The sequence below is a fragment of the Anser cygnoides genome, chromosome 23 (assembly GCF_040182565.1).
Source record: "Anser cygnoides isolate HZ-2024a breed goose chromosome 23, Taihu_goose_T2T_genome, whole genome shotgun sequence".
NCBI classification, from domain to species: domain Eukaryota; kingdom Metazoa; phylum Chordata; class Aves; order Anseriformes; family Anatidae; genus Anser; species Anser cygnoides.
Window position 1 is genome coordinate 8,040,018 of NC_089895.1, and position 14,359 is coordinate 8,054,376.

At 66.8% G+C, this 14,359-nt stretch overlaps 2 protein-coding genes across 3 annotated transcripts; both read right to left on the reverse strand.

Annotated features, from left to right (window-relative positions):
* Positions 1-87: 87 nt before the first annotated feature.
* Positions 88-10,890, reverse strand: ACOT7 (acyl-CoA thioesterase 7). 2 transcript variants are annotated; one of them, XM_066982163.1, is made up of 10 exons: positions 10,736-10,890; positions 10,233-10,350; positions 9,776-9,932; positions 7,860-7,951; positions 7,321-7,435; positions 6,741-6,755; positions 6,121-6,207; positions 3,556-3,672; positions 2,920-3,104; positions 88-836 (listed from the first exon to the last, which is right to left on the reverse strand). In XM_066982163.1, exons 1-10 carry the CDS (start codon positions 10,786-10,788, stop codon positions 732-734), a joined length of 1,044 nt encoding a protein of 347 aa, XP_066838264.1. In that variant the 5' UTR covers positions 10,789-10,890; the 3' UTR covers positions 88-731. The 2 variants fall into 2 exon arrangements, with proteins under 2 accessions (XP_066838264.1, XP_066838265.1); XM_066982164.1 differs by lacking the exon at positions 6,741-6,755.
* Positions 10,891-12,242: 1,352 nt separating this feature from the next.
* HES2 (hes family bHLH transcription factor 2) lies at positions 12,243-14,174 on the reverse strand. The gene is made up of 4 exons (XM_066982165.1): positions 13,734-14,174; positions 13,571-13,666; positions 13,193-13,283; positions 12,243-13,114 (listed from the first exon to the last, which is right to left on the reverse strand). Exons 1-4 carry the CDS (start codon positions 13,791-13,793, stop codon positions 12,942-12,944), a joined length of 420 nt encoding a protein of 139 aa, XP_066838266.1. The 5' UTR covers positions 13,794-14,174; the 3' UTR covers positions 12,243-12,941.
* Positions 14,175-14,359: the final 185 nt, after the last annotated feature.

Consider the following 14,359-nt stretch of genomic DNA (forward strand, 5'->3'; position numbering starts at 1 on the left):
GCCGGCGCCGCTGCAGCTCAGAGCGAGGGTTTGGAATAAGCTCTTAAGCCAGCCGTGCCGCCGCTTCGGGAAAAAAGCGACACCCCCTTTATTTCAGTCAGAGATGACAGACTTTATTTATGTCACAGTATTCCTCAAATAACTTAGATGCGCACGGAGATACTACCTAGGGCTGTCAATGGAAGGGGCTGAGACATTCAATACAATACTCGGTCGCATTTATAGTCGCAAGTATCATAAATAAGCTTTGGTGTACATTTTTAGGACATACTGTAAGTTTAACACAGCTTCACAAAGACTCGGGGCCTCGTGCGCCCCTTGTGCTGCCACGTGCGTGCGCGCCACTGCAGTGCGGGCAGGAGTTTCACTGAGGGGATTAAACCCCCAAACCAGGGCTCTGGGGCTCACTGACAAACCGACGCAAACGCTCCCGAGAGCCAGGCAGATCCCAGAGGCTTTCTGGAGCATTTAAGCCGTTTAATACACGGGGCGAGGGCGGTAAACCCAGCAGCAGCTCGCTGGTGGCATCGCTGCGGCACCGCGGGCCAGGCTGCGGCGCACCCAGAACACCGGCTCTGCTCGAGCCCGCTCCTGCGGCACGGCACGGCGCAGCGGCAGCGCACGAGGCCCCGCACACGTAACACAACACGAATGGGAACTTGGAGGTTTGGCCGAGTGAATACTTGAGCAGCGCGCGGCTCTCCTGCGAGCGCTTTGGTCCGGGTCGGAGATCAGTGCTGGGCAGCCTGCTGCATCTGCGCCTGTCTCTTGGCTTTTGTTTGGAGGTATCTCCCCTTCCCTTCCTCGAAGCGCCTCTTCTCGTCCTCGGTTTCCGTCTGGCAGTAACCGAAAGAAAGCAAAGCCATGAACATTAGCTTAATTAGGATCTGAACGGGCAGATCTGATGCGTGGGCAAGTTTACACGGACTTCGTTCGATCAATAAGTTCAGTTCCCTTCCAGCTGTCGGCGGCGCCCACAGCACCGTCCGTGGGAGGTGCCGGATGGAGCCTGGCCACGTCCTGGGCGCCGCCGGCTGCTCCCGCTGCCCACGATGGGCACCACCCTCACCTCACGGCCCCTCGCTGCGACAGTTCCACGTTGTCCCACATCAGCCTTGCACCGTGTTCCATCCCCTCTGCCCCAGGCCATCCGTAGCCTCTGGACGCCACTCGGGTGTGGGAGCTCCTTTCACAGCCAAGGGACGCTCCCGCACCCGGAGATGACGCAGGGTTACCGCAAGGCACTTGCGGCAAGGCAGCCCCGAGGTCGCACCCTCACCACCAGCACTGCACCGCGTCGCGCTCCCAGAAGCTGCGGCCCCGGGCTGCTGGCCCCGTGCTGCCGCTCACCCCGAGCCCTGCAGCCACGTGCCCCGGGCGGGGGGCCCCAAGCGGCCCCCACCCCGCCAGCCACTGAGCCCCCAGCATGGATGCCCTTCAGGTTAGCTCGCAGCAGAGAGAAAAAAGAAATGCCATCGCTGCACACAGCGCGGCTCCCTCTGAGAGCTCGTTAAAGATGCATTACTCTGAGCTCCACTGGGACAATAGAGATTAATAATTAAATTACTGCCAGCAAGAAGATGCAACTCTGTCTGCTCTGCCTGGACTGCCTGCTCGGACAGGCAACGCAATCACAGCTGAAAACTTGGCTCACCCTGATGTCAAAGCCCTACAGAAAAGCGACCCCTGCTCCCCGCATGGCCGTGCTGCCACACCATGGGCTGCCCGTGACCATGGTGCCGTGGCTGCCTCAGTCCAGCGACCTCTTTAATTCAGGACATCACTCAGAGAAACCCAGCCCGAGCATAACGGAGCCGGCAGCACCCCCGTTAGGGACAAGCACAACCTCGTCTCACGCCCAGGCTCCCCACGGCTCAGCTCCTGCCTGCGAGGAAGGACACCAGGAGCCCCGCACTGCTGCGGTGCCACCCAACCCCACCAGGACATATTCACAGGAACAGACTAATAGCTAGCAGCACACTTCAATCCAGTAACACGCATTCCCTAAATTACTCAGAAATTTAGAAAGAGATCTCCCAAGTTCAACTTCAGCTGGGGCCGGAGCCAGAGGCAGCGCACGGGTTGGACGCGAGCGTTCGGACACGAGCACCTGGTGGGAAACCTGCCGGGCAGCGGGCCAGATCCTGCCCTCGAGCACTGGCAGCCCCGCGGCAGCAGTCGCACCGTGGTGGTGGAGCCGCGGTGCTGCCGGCCTGGCCAGCGCCGTGTGGGGTCGGAGCCAGCCCCAGCCCGCGGCCGTCGGGCAGTGCCGCGCGTCCCACAGCGCGCAGGAGGCACCGCGCCGCCTGCCGCAGGAAGCGGGGATGGAAAACGGCTCCGTGGAACGCAGCTTGGATGGCTAATGTATAATTAGCCCACAAAATACTCCAAAATGCCACAGAGCACGGAACAGAAGGAGACCTACTCGGCATGAAATATTAATCAAGAAACAACTCCCTGCCATCAGCGCTGCGTCAGCGCAGCGCCGCCGGCATCCGGGAGCCGGGAGCGGGAGGAGGGCGGCGGGGCCGGGGGCTGCGGGCACCCATCAGGTCACCGCGGGGAGGGAGGAAGCCGTGAAGCTCCAGCGACAGATTTTCCTCAGTTGTGAGAAAGGAAAAACAATCTCTTTGCTGGCAGTTTTCAGCCAGAAGAAATTAAAAAACAAAAAACAACCCCGAAGCCTGGCTTGGCGAGGTTCATTTATGCTCATGTTTTTCTGCTGAACAATTCAGAGGAAGAGGTTTTGTTGGACAACAAAGCCCTGAGGGCATCACATGAAAAGCCCAAGTATGTAAAATATTCAGTGTTTAATAAACAGGAAGCCTGAAACCTCCCCTGCTTGCAGCAAAGAGCAGAACATTTGTGCTCAGAAGCCTGAGCAGCCCGGGGCTGTGCGCGCACCAAGCGAGCTCTTACCAGCAGCTGAGGGACAGGCAGGGTCTTCCCCTCCTTGCTCAGGGACACGTAGGTGAAGAACGCGCTGACGGCACGGTATCGCTCCTGCGGCTCATCCACAAAAGGGTCGGCATCCACAAAGACTTCAATTTCCATGGACTTATTGCTTGTGAAGGTCATGCGCCCCGAGATGGTGATAACGCTACCTGCGGAGCGGAGAGGGGTGGTTCACCCACGAGGGCACCGCGGCCGCAACTGCGAGCGGAAAGCTCGCCACATGCAGGCAGGGCCCACGGGACCCTGAGCGTGCCCACGGGGGACCCGCGATGCCCCTGGCAGGGCTCGGCCCCAGGCCGCAGCCGCCAGCGTTCCCCACAGGGGCTGCCCCAGCGATGCTCCTCGCGCACCAGCACCACTCAGTTTTGGGCACCCTAGATTAATTCGATGCCCAATAACGTGTTCCAGGCACCGGGTGCCACCTGCCCCAGGTCTCTCTGCATCAGCGCAGGGGATGCTGCAGAGTTCTGCTCTTTTGTGCTTTACCAGGACCCGGCCCATGGGCAGCCGAGCGCCACACGAGGCTCACCAGGACGGCGTTCCCCTGCGGCGTGCGGCCGGCAGAGACCCCGCTGCGCACCCCCCCCGCACCCCCCTGACCTTTCTTGATCTTCTCGTGGAAGTTGATGGCGTCCACGGAGGCGGTGACGATGTTGGTCTTGCAGTGGCGGGCAGCCACGATCCCGGCAACTTCGTCCATCAGCTTCATGGTGACCCCTGCGGGAGGAGGCAGAGCTGTGGCTCCCTGGCCCGGTGCCGACGGCCGCCAGCACCAGCCCAGGGCTGAGGATTCGAGAGCTACAGCGTTTATTTTGGAGCGTAAAGACTACAAAGCCTGAAAGGCTTCCTCTGAGAAGCCTGTCTGTTCCTGCTAAGCAAAGGGATCTCGTGCCTGGCCTGCACAGCCCTGTGCCTCCTGCACGCCCGGCTCAGGACCCCCGTCCTGCCCAGGCAGCTCGCCCCTCGCCAGGCCCCCCCTCACCGCACGCATCGGAGCTGCCAGCCCCGAGGAAATTACTCCTGCAAATTGCAGTAATTTTTACACTCAGTATTTATAATTCGAGATTTGCAATTTGAAAGATGGCAACAAAATTGTAGGATTTAACGGTCTGGCTATGTCAGTTCCCTGGGCTTATTTTAAACATAGGCAGAGCCCTCTCTGGCTCTGAAAATGAGTCTCAACATCTGGTGGCAGAGATATTTCTGAATGCAACATTTAACTGCCTGCGGATCTTGAAAACAGCGGCAGTGCGTTGACTATCTTTGAAGGCTCTATTTTTAACAGCGTTTCCTTAATACAGATATATATAAATAAATGGGAGCCGCCCCTCCCGAAGGCAGGCGAGGGGCGATGCCCCGGCCCCCCGCGGCAGCCAGCACGAGCCCCGCGCGCCTCCACCGACCTGGATGGCGGCGGCCCCAAGGGGAGCGGGGAGTCGCCATGGCAACCGCCCATTTTTATGGCCACCAGGCCGGTGACAGGCCCCGGGGAGGAGGCGGCATTTGCTCGTTCCCGGACCCCCCCAGGCCGTGCCTCTGCTGGTTTGCCCACCACGCTGCGCGTTTTATTTTCCTGCCGCAGCAGCACGCTCTGCGATGGACCCCTCACGTTTCCCGCCACGAGCGCTGAGGATGGCGAGGGACGGCCGGGAGCTGTCCCCACTGCCCCGGGCACGCAGCGGGGGGAAACCCACGTCCCCCCGCACTGCCACTGCGAACAGCCTGGCTGCTTGGGGTGCCTGACAAGCACAAAAACAGAAAAATGTTGTGCGCTCGTGATGATTTAAGTATTTTTGAGCAGGTGCCTGGGCACGGGTGACTGGTGCGGGAGCCTAGCACAGGCCTAGCGCTGCGTCCTCACGGCGGACATCGTCCCGCAGCTTTGGTGGGATTTTTCCAGGATCCTGTGACTCGCGCCACGCTCAAAATAGAGCGTGGTGCCAGTGCCGCTATTCTTACCGCATCTGTTGCCTTGTGCTAATTAGGCCTCACAGCTGCTAATTACACCTTGAAGTTTGGTGGCATCTCAGCTCTGTTCTTCGGAAGGGGACACAAACACGTCCCCGTGCCTGGGCTGCCAGAGCCGCAGGTGCCGTGGGTGCTTCCCCGCGCGGTGCCCAGCAGCAGCAGCCGCCGCACGGGGCCACGGCCCCTGCCCCACTGCTGGTCTGACTGCTCAGTCTGTGCCTTCTCAGGGCGCTGCTGAACCAGGTACGATTGCACCTACCTGCTGCAGATGCTGGAGCCACCAGGCTCGCTCTGCTCAGCAGCGGGCTGCAGGGATCCCCCGGGGGCCAGCCCTGGGGTTTGCTCCCCGCCAGCCCCCAAAGCCGCCGGTGGGCCCGGGGGACACACCAGCTGCTGGCAAGGAGCAGCACAAGTTTTCCATCTGAAAAGATTCACGTGGCCAAAAGCCTGTGCAGTCTGCACTTGCTCCATTTTTGATAAGATGTGGCCTTTTTTTTCATTTAAAAAAAAAAGAAGTTTCACATGCTCACCCTGTACTGAAGATCACTGCATCTGTAACCAGCACAGATAAAAAATGCTGCTTCAGGTGCAGTAATCCATTACTGCTGCGCTGAAAGCTCTGCTCATTTTGTTTCAGACACACGCAGACAGTCCTTTGTAGGTAATGAGAAAATTGCACTCCCCAATTATCCTCACCCTGTTACTCCATTTACCATTCTCCATGCTCCCAGGGGCTCGTTCCTGGCTCTCTGAGCCGCTTACCACGCGCGGTGCCATCAGGCACTGCTTAGGGATTGCAAGCACAAAACGCTAAAAATGAAGTAAATGGTGCATTATAATTGTCACCAAACACGGGATCCAGGTATCAGCTGCAAAGCACGCACGTGCTGAAGCGACGTGCAGAGGAGCACCTGGCAGCGCTGCCGCAGCCCAGGAGGCGCAGCGCTTCACTCCTGGCAGACAGGGTGCTTCACCAAAAGGGTGCTTCACCTGCTGCAGCGCTTGCTTACGCCCCAAATAACCCGATTTGGCGTGCTGCTGGTCTTCAAATTCGGCCATGCAGCGTGTTTGCTGTGGGCAGGAGGCCGGGTGCCTAAACCCCGCCAGCTGCGGGGCCGGGGCGGCGCTGAGCGGACACCCCGGGATGTGGCCGCCTCCCCTTCCCCGTGCCAGGGCTCGGCCGTGCCGCTCACTCACCTCCGTGGACGAAGCCGAGCAGCGTGCAGTCCGACGGGCCCACCAGGTGGATCAGGCTGGACTGGCTGTAGCCCACGGTGTGCGGCTCTGCTCACAGAGAGACGCGGAGGGGTTAGCGCAGCGCGGCGGGTGCCTGCCAGCCCACCCATGGCAGCGTCCCACGCGCCCTGGGGAAGATGCTGTGCCAGCTTCTGCAAACTGAAGTGCTTCCAAGCCAGGACAAAACACCTACATCAGTCCTGAGAAGCCCTGAACGCACAGGCTACTGAACAGATGACGGACCGCCACCTCTCTGCTATTTGCCTACGAATTTTATTCAAGCTCAGTTTCTTTTTTGTTTCAAAGTTAACAGGAGCCTGAAAGCAAACCGGAGTTAACTGAACGCAAGGGTGCCTGCAAGGTTTTCCTCCTCCGGTCACCGACTGCGCGAACTGAAGCTAAGTTTCCCAAACCCGGCCTGTTCACCCGTGTGCGTTTGGCAGTGTCTCAAGGGGACCATGCTTTCTGCTCAGCTTCAACGTCTCTGCTCCCACCCCCCCAGGTAGCGGCACGTACTGCTGTACAGCAGCAGGGATGCTCCCTGCGGCAGCACCCGCCACCCAGCGTGCCCCCAGCCTTACCTTTTGTCTGTCTATCTGTGAGCAGGGAGAGCAAAGGAAAAAAGGTATTTAAGCAGCTTTCATTGTGTATTACCACGGAGGTGACCCAGTTCAGTCCCCACGCATCCATGTGCAGCCAGGCACATTTGGCATTCTAAGAAGCTGACATCCTGACCCCACGGGCACTAACGGTGCGGGTATTCGAGTTCTGCGAGAAACGCTTTTGGGGTCCCTGGTAGCTGCGGCACCACCGAGCCAGGACGATGGCCTGAGCCGTGGCTCCTGCAGCTCTCTGAGCGCACGCAGGCAGCAGAGCAGAGCTGGTTCTGTTAAAGCGAGCTCCAGAAGCCCGGCTGCAGCCGGCTGCTCTAGTTTTGTGCCCAGGCTCGTCCCCCTGCCTCCCCGCTCGACCACAGGGCCTGGAGGAGCTGCCTGCTCTGGACTGCAAATGCCCGAAGAACGCCTCCTCCTCAGGCATATCAGCAGCAGAAAACTCAGGAAACTAAAAGATGCTTTCCACCTTCCTTTAGCCAAGACAGATCTCGCAGGAGGAACGGAGACACGGCCCTAGGACAGGTGCTGCCAGCAGGGGCTGCGTTACCTGGGTTGATCACTGGCATGATCACATCGCCGTTCCTTTGCTTGGTTTCCAGCCGATCCAGCTTTTGCTCTTCATAGCGCTTCCTCCCCTCATCCTCCTGCTCCTTCCGCGCGTACTGGAAGGAAAAGCACGCTCGTTGCACCCGCTGCGCTCCCTGGCCACGGGCAGCGGCCGGGTGCCCGTTAGCAGACCCGAGCCCCCCAGCCCCACACGTGCCGGGGTCACCGGGCAGGCTCCCAGCAGCGGCACCGCGCAGCCGGAGGCAGCCCCATGCTGCAGCTGGGAGCAGGTGTGGGACACGGCACCGCTCATACCGCACGCACCTCCCTGCGGAGCTATGGAGGGCAGCTGAGCAGCGCTGTCCCGGCTGGGGACGCGCACGTGTCACGCCGTTCTGCCCCAACATGGCTCCGATGCCTCCACCAACGTCCCTCCCCCAGGACAAGGCCCCGTGTGCCAGCGGGGGCCCCGCTCCCACCAGCAAAGGGGACAGGGCTGCGCTGGCTCTGCCCCCGCCCAATGCTGGCACCCAGCCCTACCTGGATGGGCGGCACCTCGACCACCTTGTTCACGTTCTTCAGGGACAGCGGCACGTACCACAGCGTCGCCTTGTTCGTCACCTTCTTGGCCCCTGGCAGAGGGAGGGCAGCGTGAGCGCGGCGGCCCTGGGAACACGGCGCTGCCGGAGCGGCTGTCACGGCACACCCCGGCAAAGGCACCCAGAGGAGCCCAGCCAGTAACCACGGCAACCGCAGGGAAGGGCTTTTGTCAGCTCCCAGCCAGCCGCGTGCGCTAAATTATTCCGATTTTGAACAAAACTCATCAGCCGCACCACAACAGGCCTGCAGCGCTGTGCCGCCCCTTCCCAGCGCGCTGCCCGGTGCCCACGGGTGCTCCGTGTCCCGGCGGCCCTCGGACGCGTGCTCCCACCCACGGGTGCTGGAGAAGCCCCCCCGTGCCCCCCGCCCGGCCGTTCCGGGAAGCCGCGCTCTTTGCCCTGCACACACTGCGCTGCTTCTCGGAACTGGCGATCTAAAACAGGGAGGTGGGAAACGAAAGAGAAAGCAGACACCATTCAACGACTTCTGGCTGCTGGTTTTGGTTCAGTTCCTCCATTTCCTTCTCGGGACTTAAGAGAAGGAGCCTGAGCCAACTCCAGGGAGAGCCAGGGCTGAAGAGACTGCGCACGATGCTGGAAGCTCGTCTCCTCCCCGGCACTCCGGGGGTTGCAAGGTGACAAAACGAGAGGAAAGGCTTCTGCAGAAAGCTGCTCATCTTCAGCAAGCTAGGAGCACCAGTCAGCACATCCACAGCCCTCAGCAACAACCCCTGCGGGGCTGAAGCCCTGTGCTGAAGCAGAGTGCTCTCATCTGGGGCGGAGAAAAAAGAGCAGAGCTGTCCGCCCCAGCCCGATGCTATAAGGGATGAGGCTCAGCACAGGCTCTTTGCTCATAGCAGTTATTTCTCCAGAGCTTTGAGGGCTAGGAGGTGTTCCCAGCCCTGATTGCACTGCACAGCCAACGCAGGAGCCTGGGGTTTGCCAACACGGCTGCGCTCGTACCGGCAGGAGACCCATGGCCAGCAGTGGGCAGCTGGGAGAAGGGGATCTGAACCGGGACTGCCCTTTCCCCCCACGCCCAGAGACAACACCACGAGATCTCCTCGAAAGAAAAACTGGAGTCCTAAAAAAGCGGAGGCTGCACCGAGCCACAATGGGGCGTCTCGATGCAGACCCTCTTTATCCGGGAGGAAGCACAGAAAATCCGGCACGCACTCCAGCTACCACCACGCATGGCGAGGGGTCCCCACGGTGCCCCAAGCGCTGCGGCAGGGGGCATCGGGACCAAGCTTTGGTCCCACGGCTTCTGCCAGCAGCTGGGCCTGCGGAAACACCCGGCAAGAGCCGCAGCACACAGGGATGCTCGCAGCGAGCGCAGCCCTCTAGTGTCACGGCCGCCGCTCCCAGCACGCTGCAGCAGCAACCTGCCGCCTGGCGGGCACGGGCTGCTCCTCGCCCGCATCCCCCTGCAGCATAACCCTGGGGACGAGCAGCACCAGCCGGCACGGCCCCGGGGCCGATCGCCGCACGTCCCTGCTGCGCAGGGCTGGCTCGCAGCTCTGGTGAGGGTGCGGCAGCCACGAGCCCCCAGACACGCCAGCAGCAGCCCCGCAGACAGCTCAGCGCCAGGCGCTAGCATCGCACGGAGCGCCGCCCTGCTCACCGAGCCCTGCGTGGGAAGGAGCTCGGCTGGGCTGGGGCAGCCCCAGCCCACGGCACAGCCGCACACGGGGCAGACCCTGATGCCGCTCCCACGCACACCATACAGGGACAGCTCTGGTCTCCACGGGAGCGGGGCGGGCGGCGTGGCACGAGCCCCTGTAGGGCTGACTGCCCACGCGCGGGGGCTGCGAGCCCCAAAGGGAGCCGAGCAGCGTGCCGCCTGGAGTCGTTTACCTGTCAGAATGTTTTCGGACATCACGTTGACCTGGACTTCCACCGAGTGCTTGGAGGTGTAGGTGATCTCGGCGCTGACGTTGGCCACCTCGCCGATGCACATGGGGGAGAGGAAGTCCGTCCGCTCCACGCGCGCCAGCGCGGCCACGCAGGGCTCCTGGGGGCGCGGAGCAGCGGGGTCAGAGCTTCCAGGGAGGAGGAGGAGGAGGAGGAGGACGGGGCATGCCCTGCTCCATCGCGGGACCCCGCAGCCCAGGGGACCCCACGGGCGGAGGCTCAGCACCCACCGCCCCCCCCCACCGCCCGCTTCCCCTTCGGCGATGGCGCGAGCAGCGCGAGCCTTGCTCCGGCCGCGCAGCCACGGGGGCGGCAGGAAGGGGGCACCCGCGGAGCCCCGGTGCCCAGCCGCAGCTTACGGCGGGCGGGGGCACCCCCCGCCCCCCCCGTCCCCGCTCACCCCGGTGCCGGAGTTGCAGTGCCGGGTGCTGATGATGGCCCCCGCCTCCTCGATCATCTTCAGCACGGTGCCGCCGTGCACGTTGCCCGCCACGTTGGCGTCGTCGGGCCGCATGATCCTGCGGAGGCACCGCTCAGCCGCGGGGGGGCCCGGCCCGCCGCCCCCCGGCCCCCCCGGCCCCCCCCGCCCGCCGCCCCGGTCCCCCCCGCCCGCCATGGCCGGCGGCTGCCGGATGCCCGCGACGTCAGCACGTGGCGGCCGCTTCCTGCCCGTCGCCCTGGAAACCGCCCGGTACCGGCGGCGGGGCGCGGCCTCCGGCGGGGCGGGGCTGGGCTGGGCTGGGCCCGCCCCCCGCCGCCCCCCCGCCCCCCCGCCCCGCCCCGCCGCATCCCGGCCCCGCCCGGCCCCCCCCGGCCTCTCGCAGCCCCCCGAGGGCGGCCCAAGGGCACCGGCACCGGGCGGGGCGGCGGCACCGGGCGGCACCGGGGGGTCGCGGCCGTTACCTGGAGACCTGGATGGTGGCCGGGCCCGGGCCCGCCGCGCCCCGCTCCGACATGGCGGCCCCGGCGCCCGCCAGCAACGGCGCTGCGGCGGCGGCGGCGGCGCGGAACGGAACCGGCCCCGCCCCGCCCCGCCCCGCCCCGGCCGTGCGCAGGGGGCGGAGCCGCCGGCACCGCGGGGGGGGGGCGGGACGGGGGGACCGGGACCGGGACCGGGACCGGGGACCCGGCGGCGCCCACGGCCCGGAGCCTCGCAGCGCAGCCCCCCGCGGCAGCAGCCCCCCGCCGGTGCCACGCGTGCCCCCCCCCGCACACCTCTGCCCGCACGGGGCGCCCCGGGCGTCCCCGCCCCACCCGGTGCTTCCCCGGCGGGAGGCCCCGGGGCACCCCCGAGCCGCTCCCGGGGTGACAGCCCCCGAATCCCCCGTGCCGAGCCGTGCCGGGGATGCCCCGAGCTCCTTCCCCCCAGCCCTCCGCTCCCTAAAAGCGCCGTCCCCAGGACGGGGCCCGGCCCGGAGCTGGGGGAGCCCTGCAGCGAGCGTCGGGTGCCCGGCGCCCAGGCGGGCCCCGGGACCCCTCTGCCCCACGGGAGCCACGCGGTCGCCGCGCTTCAGAGGCCGGGAGCGGGCAGAGGCGCCCTGCTGCTGGCCTGGGCACAGCCGGGCCACCGGAGCCGGCTGCGGCCCCACCACGGGTCGGGCAGCGAGACCCCGGCTGCCCGGGAGCTCTGCACCCGCACGGCCCCCGGCTCCCGCACCCCCCACCCGCGCTGGGCGCACCCAGGGCCCACGAGTGAACCACGGGGTGCCCGTGCCCGCTCCCGGCAGCGCCCAGCACCATGGGCAGGCAGACACGTGTGCGGCTGGGGCACGACACCCTGCCGACACCCGCTCCTTTCCCACGCTCACGTGGAGCTTCGCTGCCAGCCCCGGCGGCCGCAGGCAGCGCCCGGGACCCTGGAAGTGCTGAGCGAAACTGCTTCGTCACCGGGAGCCCCCGTGGGCGGCGGAGCCGCTGCGGCGTGCCCGGGCAGCTCTCCTGGCCCTGCTGCGGCTCCGTGGCGAGCAGCCCATGGGCACCGGGCTGCATGGGGCCAGGAGGCAGCGGGGCTGTGGCTGCAGGAGGAAGGGGGGTCCCAGCGAGGGAACCCCACTGTGCCCCCTCCAGCTGCCGGGTGCCGGCACCGCGGGGCCGGGCCAGCCCTGGCCAAAGGCTCCCAGCAGCACCAGAAGCAAGCCGCTTGTCCCTGCTCCAGGAGCCACTGGGACAGGCCTTGGCTGCAGGCACAGGTGGGATGGTGGTCCTGTGGATCTCCAGGCACAGCCCTGCCGTGGGGCTCGGCTCTGCCCGGAGGTGCTGCAGCCCCACTGCCACCTCCCCCCGCTCAGCTGCCACCCCAGGACACCAAGTCCTCGCCGCGCTGTGCCGTCAGGCGCCGCTGCTCTGCCTGCACGGAGGCTGCTGGCAGCAGGAGGCTCGGGGAGGCCGCAGCCTTCAGGCCTGTGCAGACACCTGCCAGCACCTGCCCGAGCAGGAGGACGCCACGTCGGGCCGCCCGCAGCCCCGTGCCCCTCCTTCCCCAGCCCTCGTGGTTCCCACTGCTCGAGGAAGCCCCGCGGGATACCCAGCTTGCTGGAACTGGTGGGAGCGATGGGCCAGGGCAGCCGGACATTACACGGGGTTGGCGGGGATGCGGCGCCTCCCCTGGGGGTTCCCCCGAGGCCCCGGGGTGGACGCAGCTTCCCAGGTGCCCACCGTCTGCGGCCGGGACCTGGCAGGGCCACCGCGTGCCCACGTGCGAGGCCGGGGACAGGCCCAGGCCTGACGCAGGAGCGGGGTGCGAGCGCTGCCAGGCCGTTGCGTCAAGGCGCCCGTGCCGCAGCTTGCCTGCGTAATTACCGGGGGGCCGCGGCTGCGGCCGGACCACGCCGGCTGCCGGGGCCGAGCCCAGCGCAGGCGGCCAGGAGGCCGCTGGTGTTTCACCGCTCCCGGGGGAGGCCTGGGCAGGCGGCGGTGCCAGGCTGGGCTGCAGGCAGGAGGGACGCGGCCCGAGCCGGGGCACGGTGCCACGGCAGCTGGGGGCCAGCCGGGCTCCCCTCGGCGTGCCCCGGGCACCACAGCGCAGCTTTGGCAAAAGGTTTATTTGTACAAAGGGGGTCCCTGGGGTCTGTACAAATAAATAGGGCTATGTACAGCTATGCACGGGGGGCTACCAGGGCCGCCAGAGCGGGGCGGCGGGCGGCGGCGGGGCGGCCTTGGGGCAGGCGGGAGGCGGCAGCTCTGGGCGGCGGCGGCGGGCGGCGGGCGGCGGCGGGGGGGCCAGCAGGGCGCCCAGGCGGGCCAGGCAGGCGCGGTACCCGGCGCGGAAGCTCTCCGAGGGCTCTGCGGACAGGCGGCCGTCAGCGGCGGGCCGGGCGGGGGGGGGGCCGGGGGGCGGGCGGGGGGCGGCCGGGGGCTCACCTGGGGCCGAGGGCGCGGCCGGCACCTCCTTGAGGAACTGCACGGTCATCTCCAGGATGTCCGCCTTCTCCAGCTTGGAGTAGCGGGAGCTCTGCGGGGCCGGCGGGTCAGCGGCGGGCACCGGCACCGGGCACCGGCGGGAGGGGGCGGGCACGGGACAGGAGCGGGGGGGCCGGGCTGGGGCCGGCGCCGGGGCGAGCGGGGCCGGGGGGGGGCGGAGAGGGAGGGCAGGGCCGGGGGCTGCGGGCCGGGGTCGGGGCGGCGCCGAGGGGGCGGGCGGGCAGGGAAGGGGGGTGCGGGAAGGGGCTCGACGGGACGGGGCGGCGGGGGCGGCTCGGGGGCGGGCCGGGAGCGGGGGGCCGGGGCCGCGGCACTCACGTCCTTGCCGACGAGCGGCAGGATGAGCGCCTTGAGCTGGCTGAGGCTCTCGTTGATGCGGGCGCGGCGGCGCTTCTCCAGCAGGGGCTTGAGGGTCTGCGGGGAGAAGGGGCGGTGAGGGCGGCCCGGCCTCGACGGGGCCCTCGGGGGGGCCGCCGCTCACCTTGCGCGTCTCGGCGGCGGGGCGGCGCGGGGGCCGCGGCGGGGAGCCCGGCGGGGACATGGTGCTCCGGCGCTCCGCCGCCGCCGCCGCCGCCTTTATGGGCCGCCGGGCCGCCCCGCCTCCCTCCCCGGGACTGCGCCGTCGGGGCAGGGCGGGCGGGCACGGAGGCAGCGCGGGGACAGCGGGCAGGGAGGCTGGAAGGGAGGGCCGGGAGGGGAGGGCAGGGCCGGGCGGGGAGGCAGGGCGGGAGGGAGGCAGGGCAGGTGGGGAGAGGCCGGCAGGGAGGCAGGGGGAGGCCCGGCCTCGCCGCTGTCCGTGGTGCTGGAGGCGCCCCCGCCGCTGTTCGCGGTGCTGAAGGAGCGGGGCCGGGACCGGGGCGTCTGAGCCTGCCCCCGGTAACCGCCGTCGGTGCCCGCAGCGGCAGCCCCGCAGGGGGCAGCGGAGGCACAGCGGGGCCCTCACCTGCGGCTGCCGCAGATCCGGGGACGCCCGAGGGGTGGGGGCACCCTGCCGGCACCCTGCGCCCCCCGCCGCCTCTTTTCTCCAGCAGCAGAGCGGGCCCGGACGGGCGGCTCCCGGCACTGCCTTGGATCTTATCTGAAAGTAAATTTCTCGTCCTGAGGGCT

What these genes read in the sequence shown, in the direction of transcription:
- ACOT7 (XM_066982163.1), bottom strand. Translation starts at nt 10,788, where the DNA reads ATGTCGGAGCGGGGCGCGGCGGGCCCGGGCCCGGCCACCATCCAGGTC. An exon ending in GCCACCATCCAGGTCTCCAG is followed by an intron (nt 10,351 to 10,735) that starts GTAACGGCCGCG and finishes GTGCCTCCGCAG; the next exon opens with GATCATGCGGCCCGACGACG. An exon ending in GTCCGAAAACATTCTGACAG is followed by an intron (nt 7,952 to 9,775) that starts GTAAACGACTCC and finishes TCCCTCTGCCAG; the next exon opens with GGGCCAAGAAGGTGACGAAC.
- HES2 (XM_066982165.1), bottom strand. Translation starts at nt 13,793, where the DNA reads ATGTCCCCGCCGGGCTCCCCGCCGCGGCCCCCGCGCCGCCCCGCCGCC. An exon ending in CCGCCGCCGAGACGCGCAAG is followed by an intron (nt 13,667 to 13,733) that starts GTGAGCGGCGGC and finishes TTCTCCCCGCAG; the next exon opens with ACCCTCAAGCCCCTGCTGGA. An exon ending in TGCCGCTCGTCGGCAAGGAC is followed by an intron (nt 13,284 to 13,570) that starts GTGAGTGCCGCG and finishes CCGGCCCCGCAG; the next exon opens with AGCTCCCGCTACTCCAAGCT.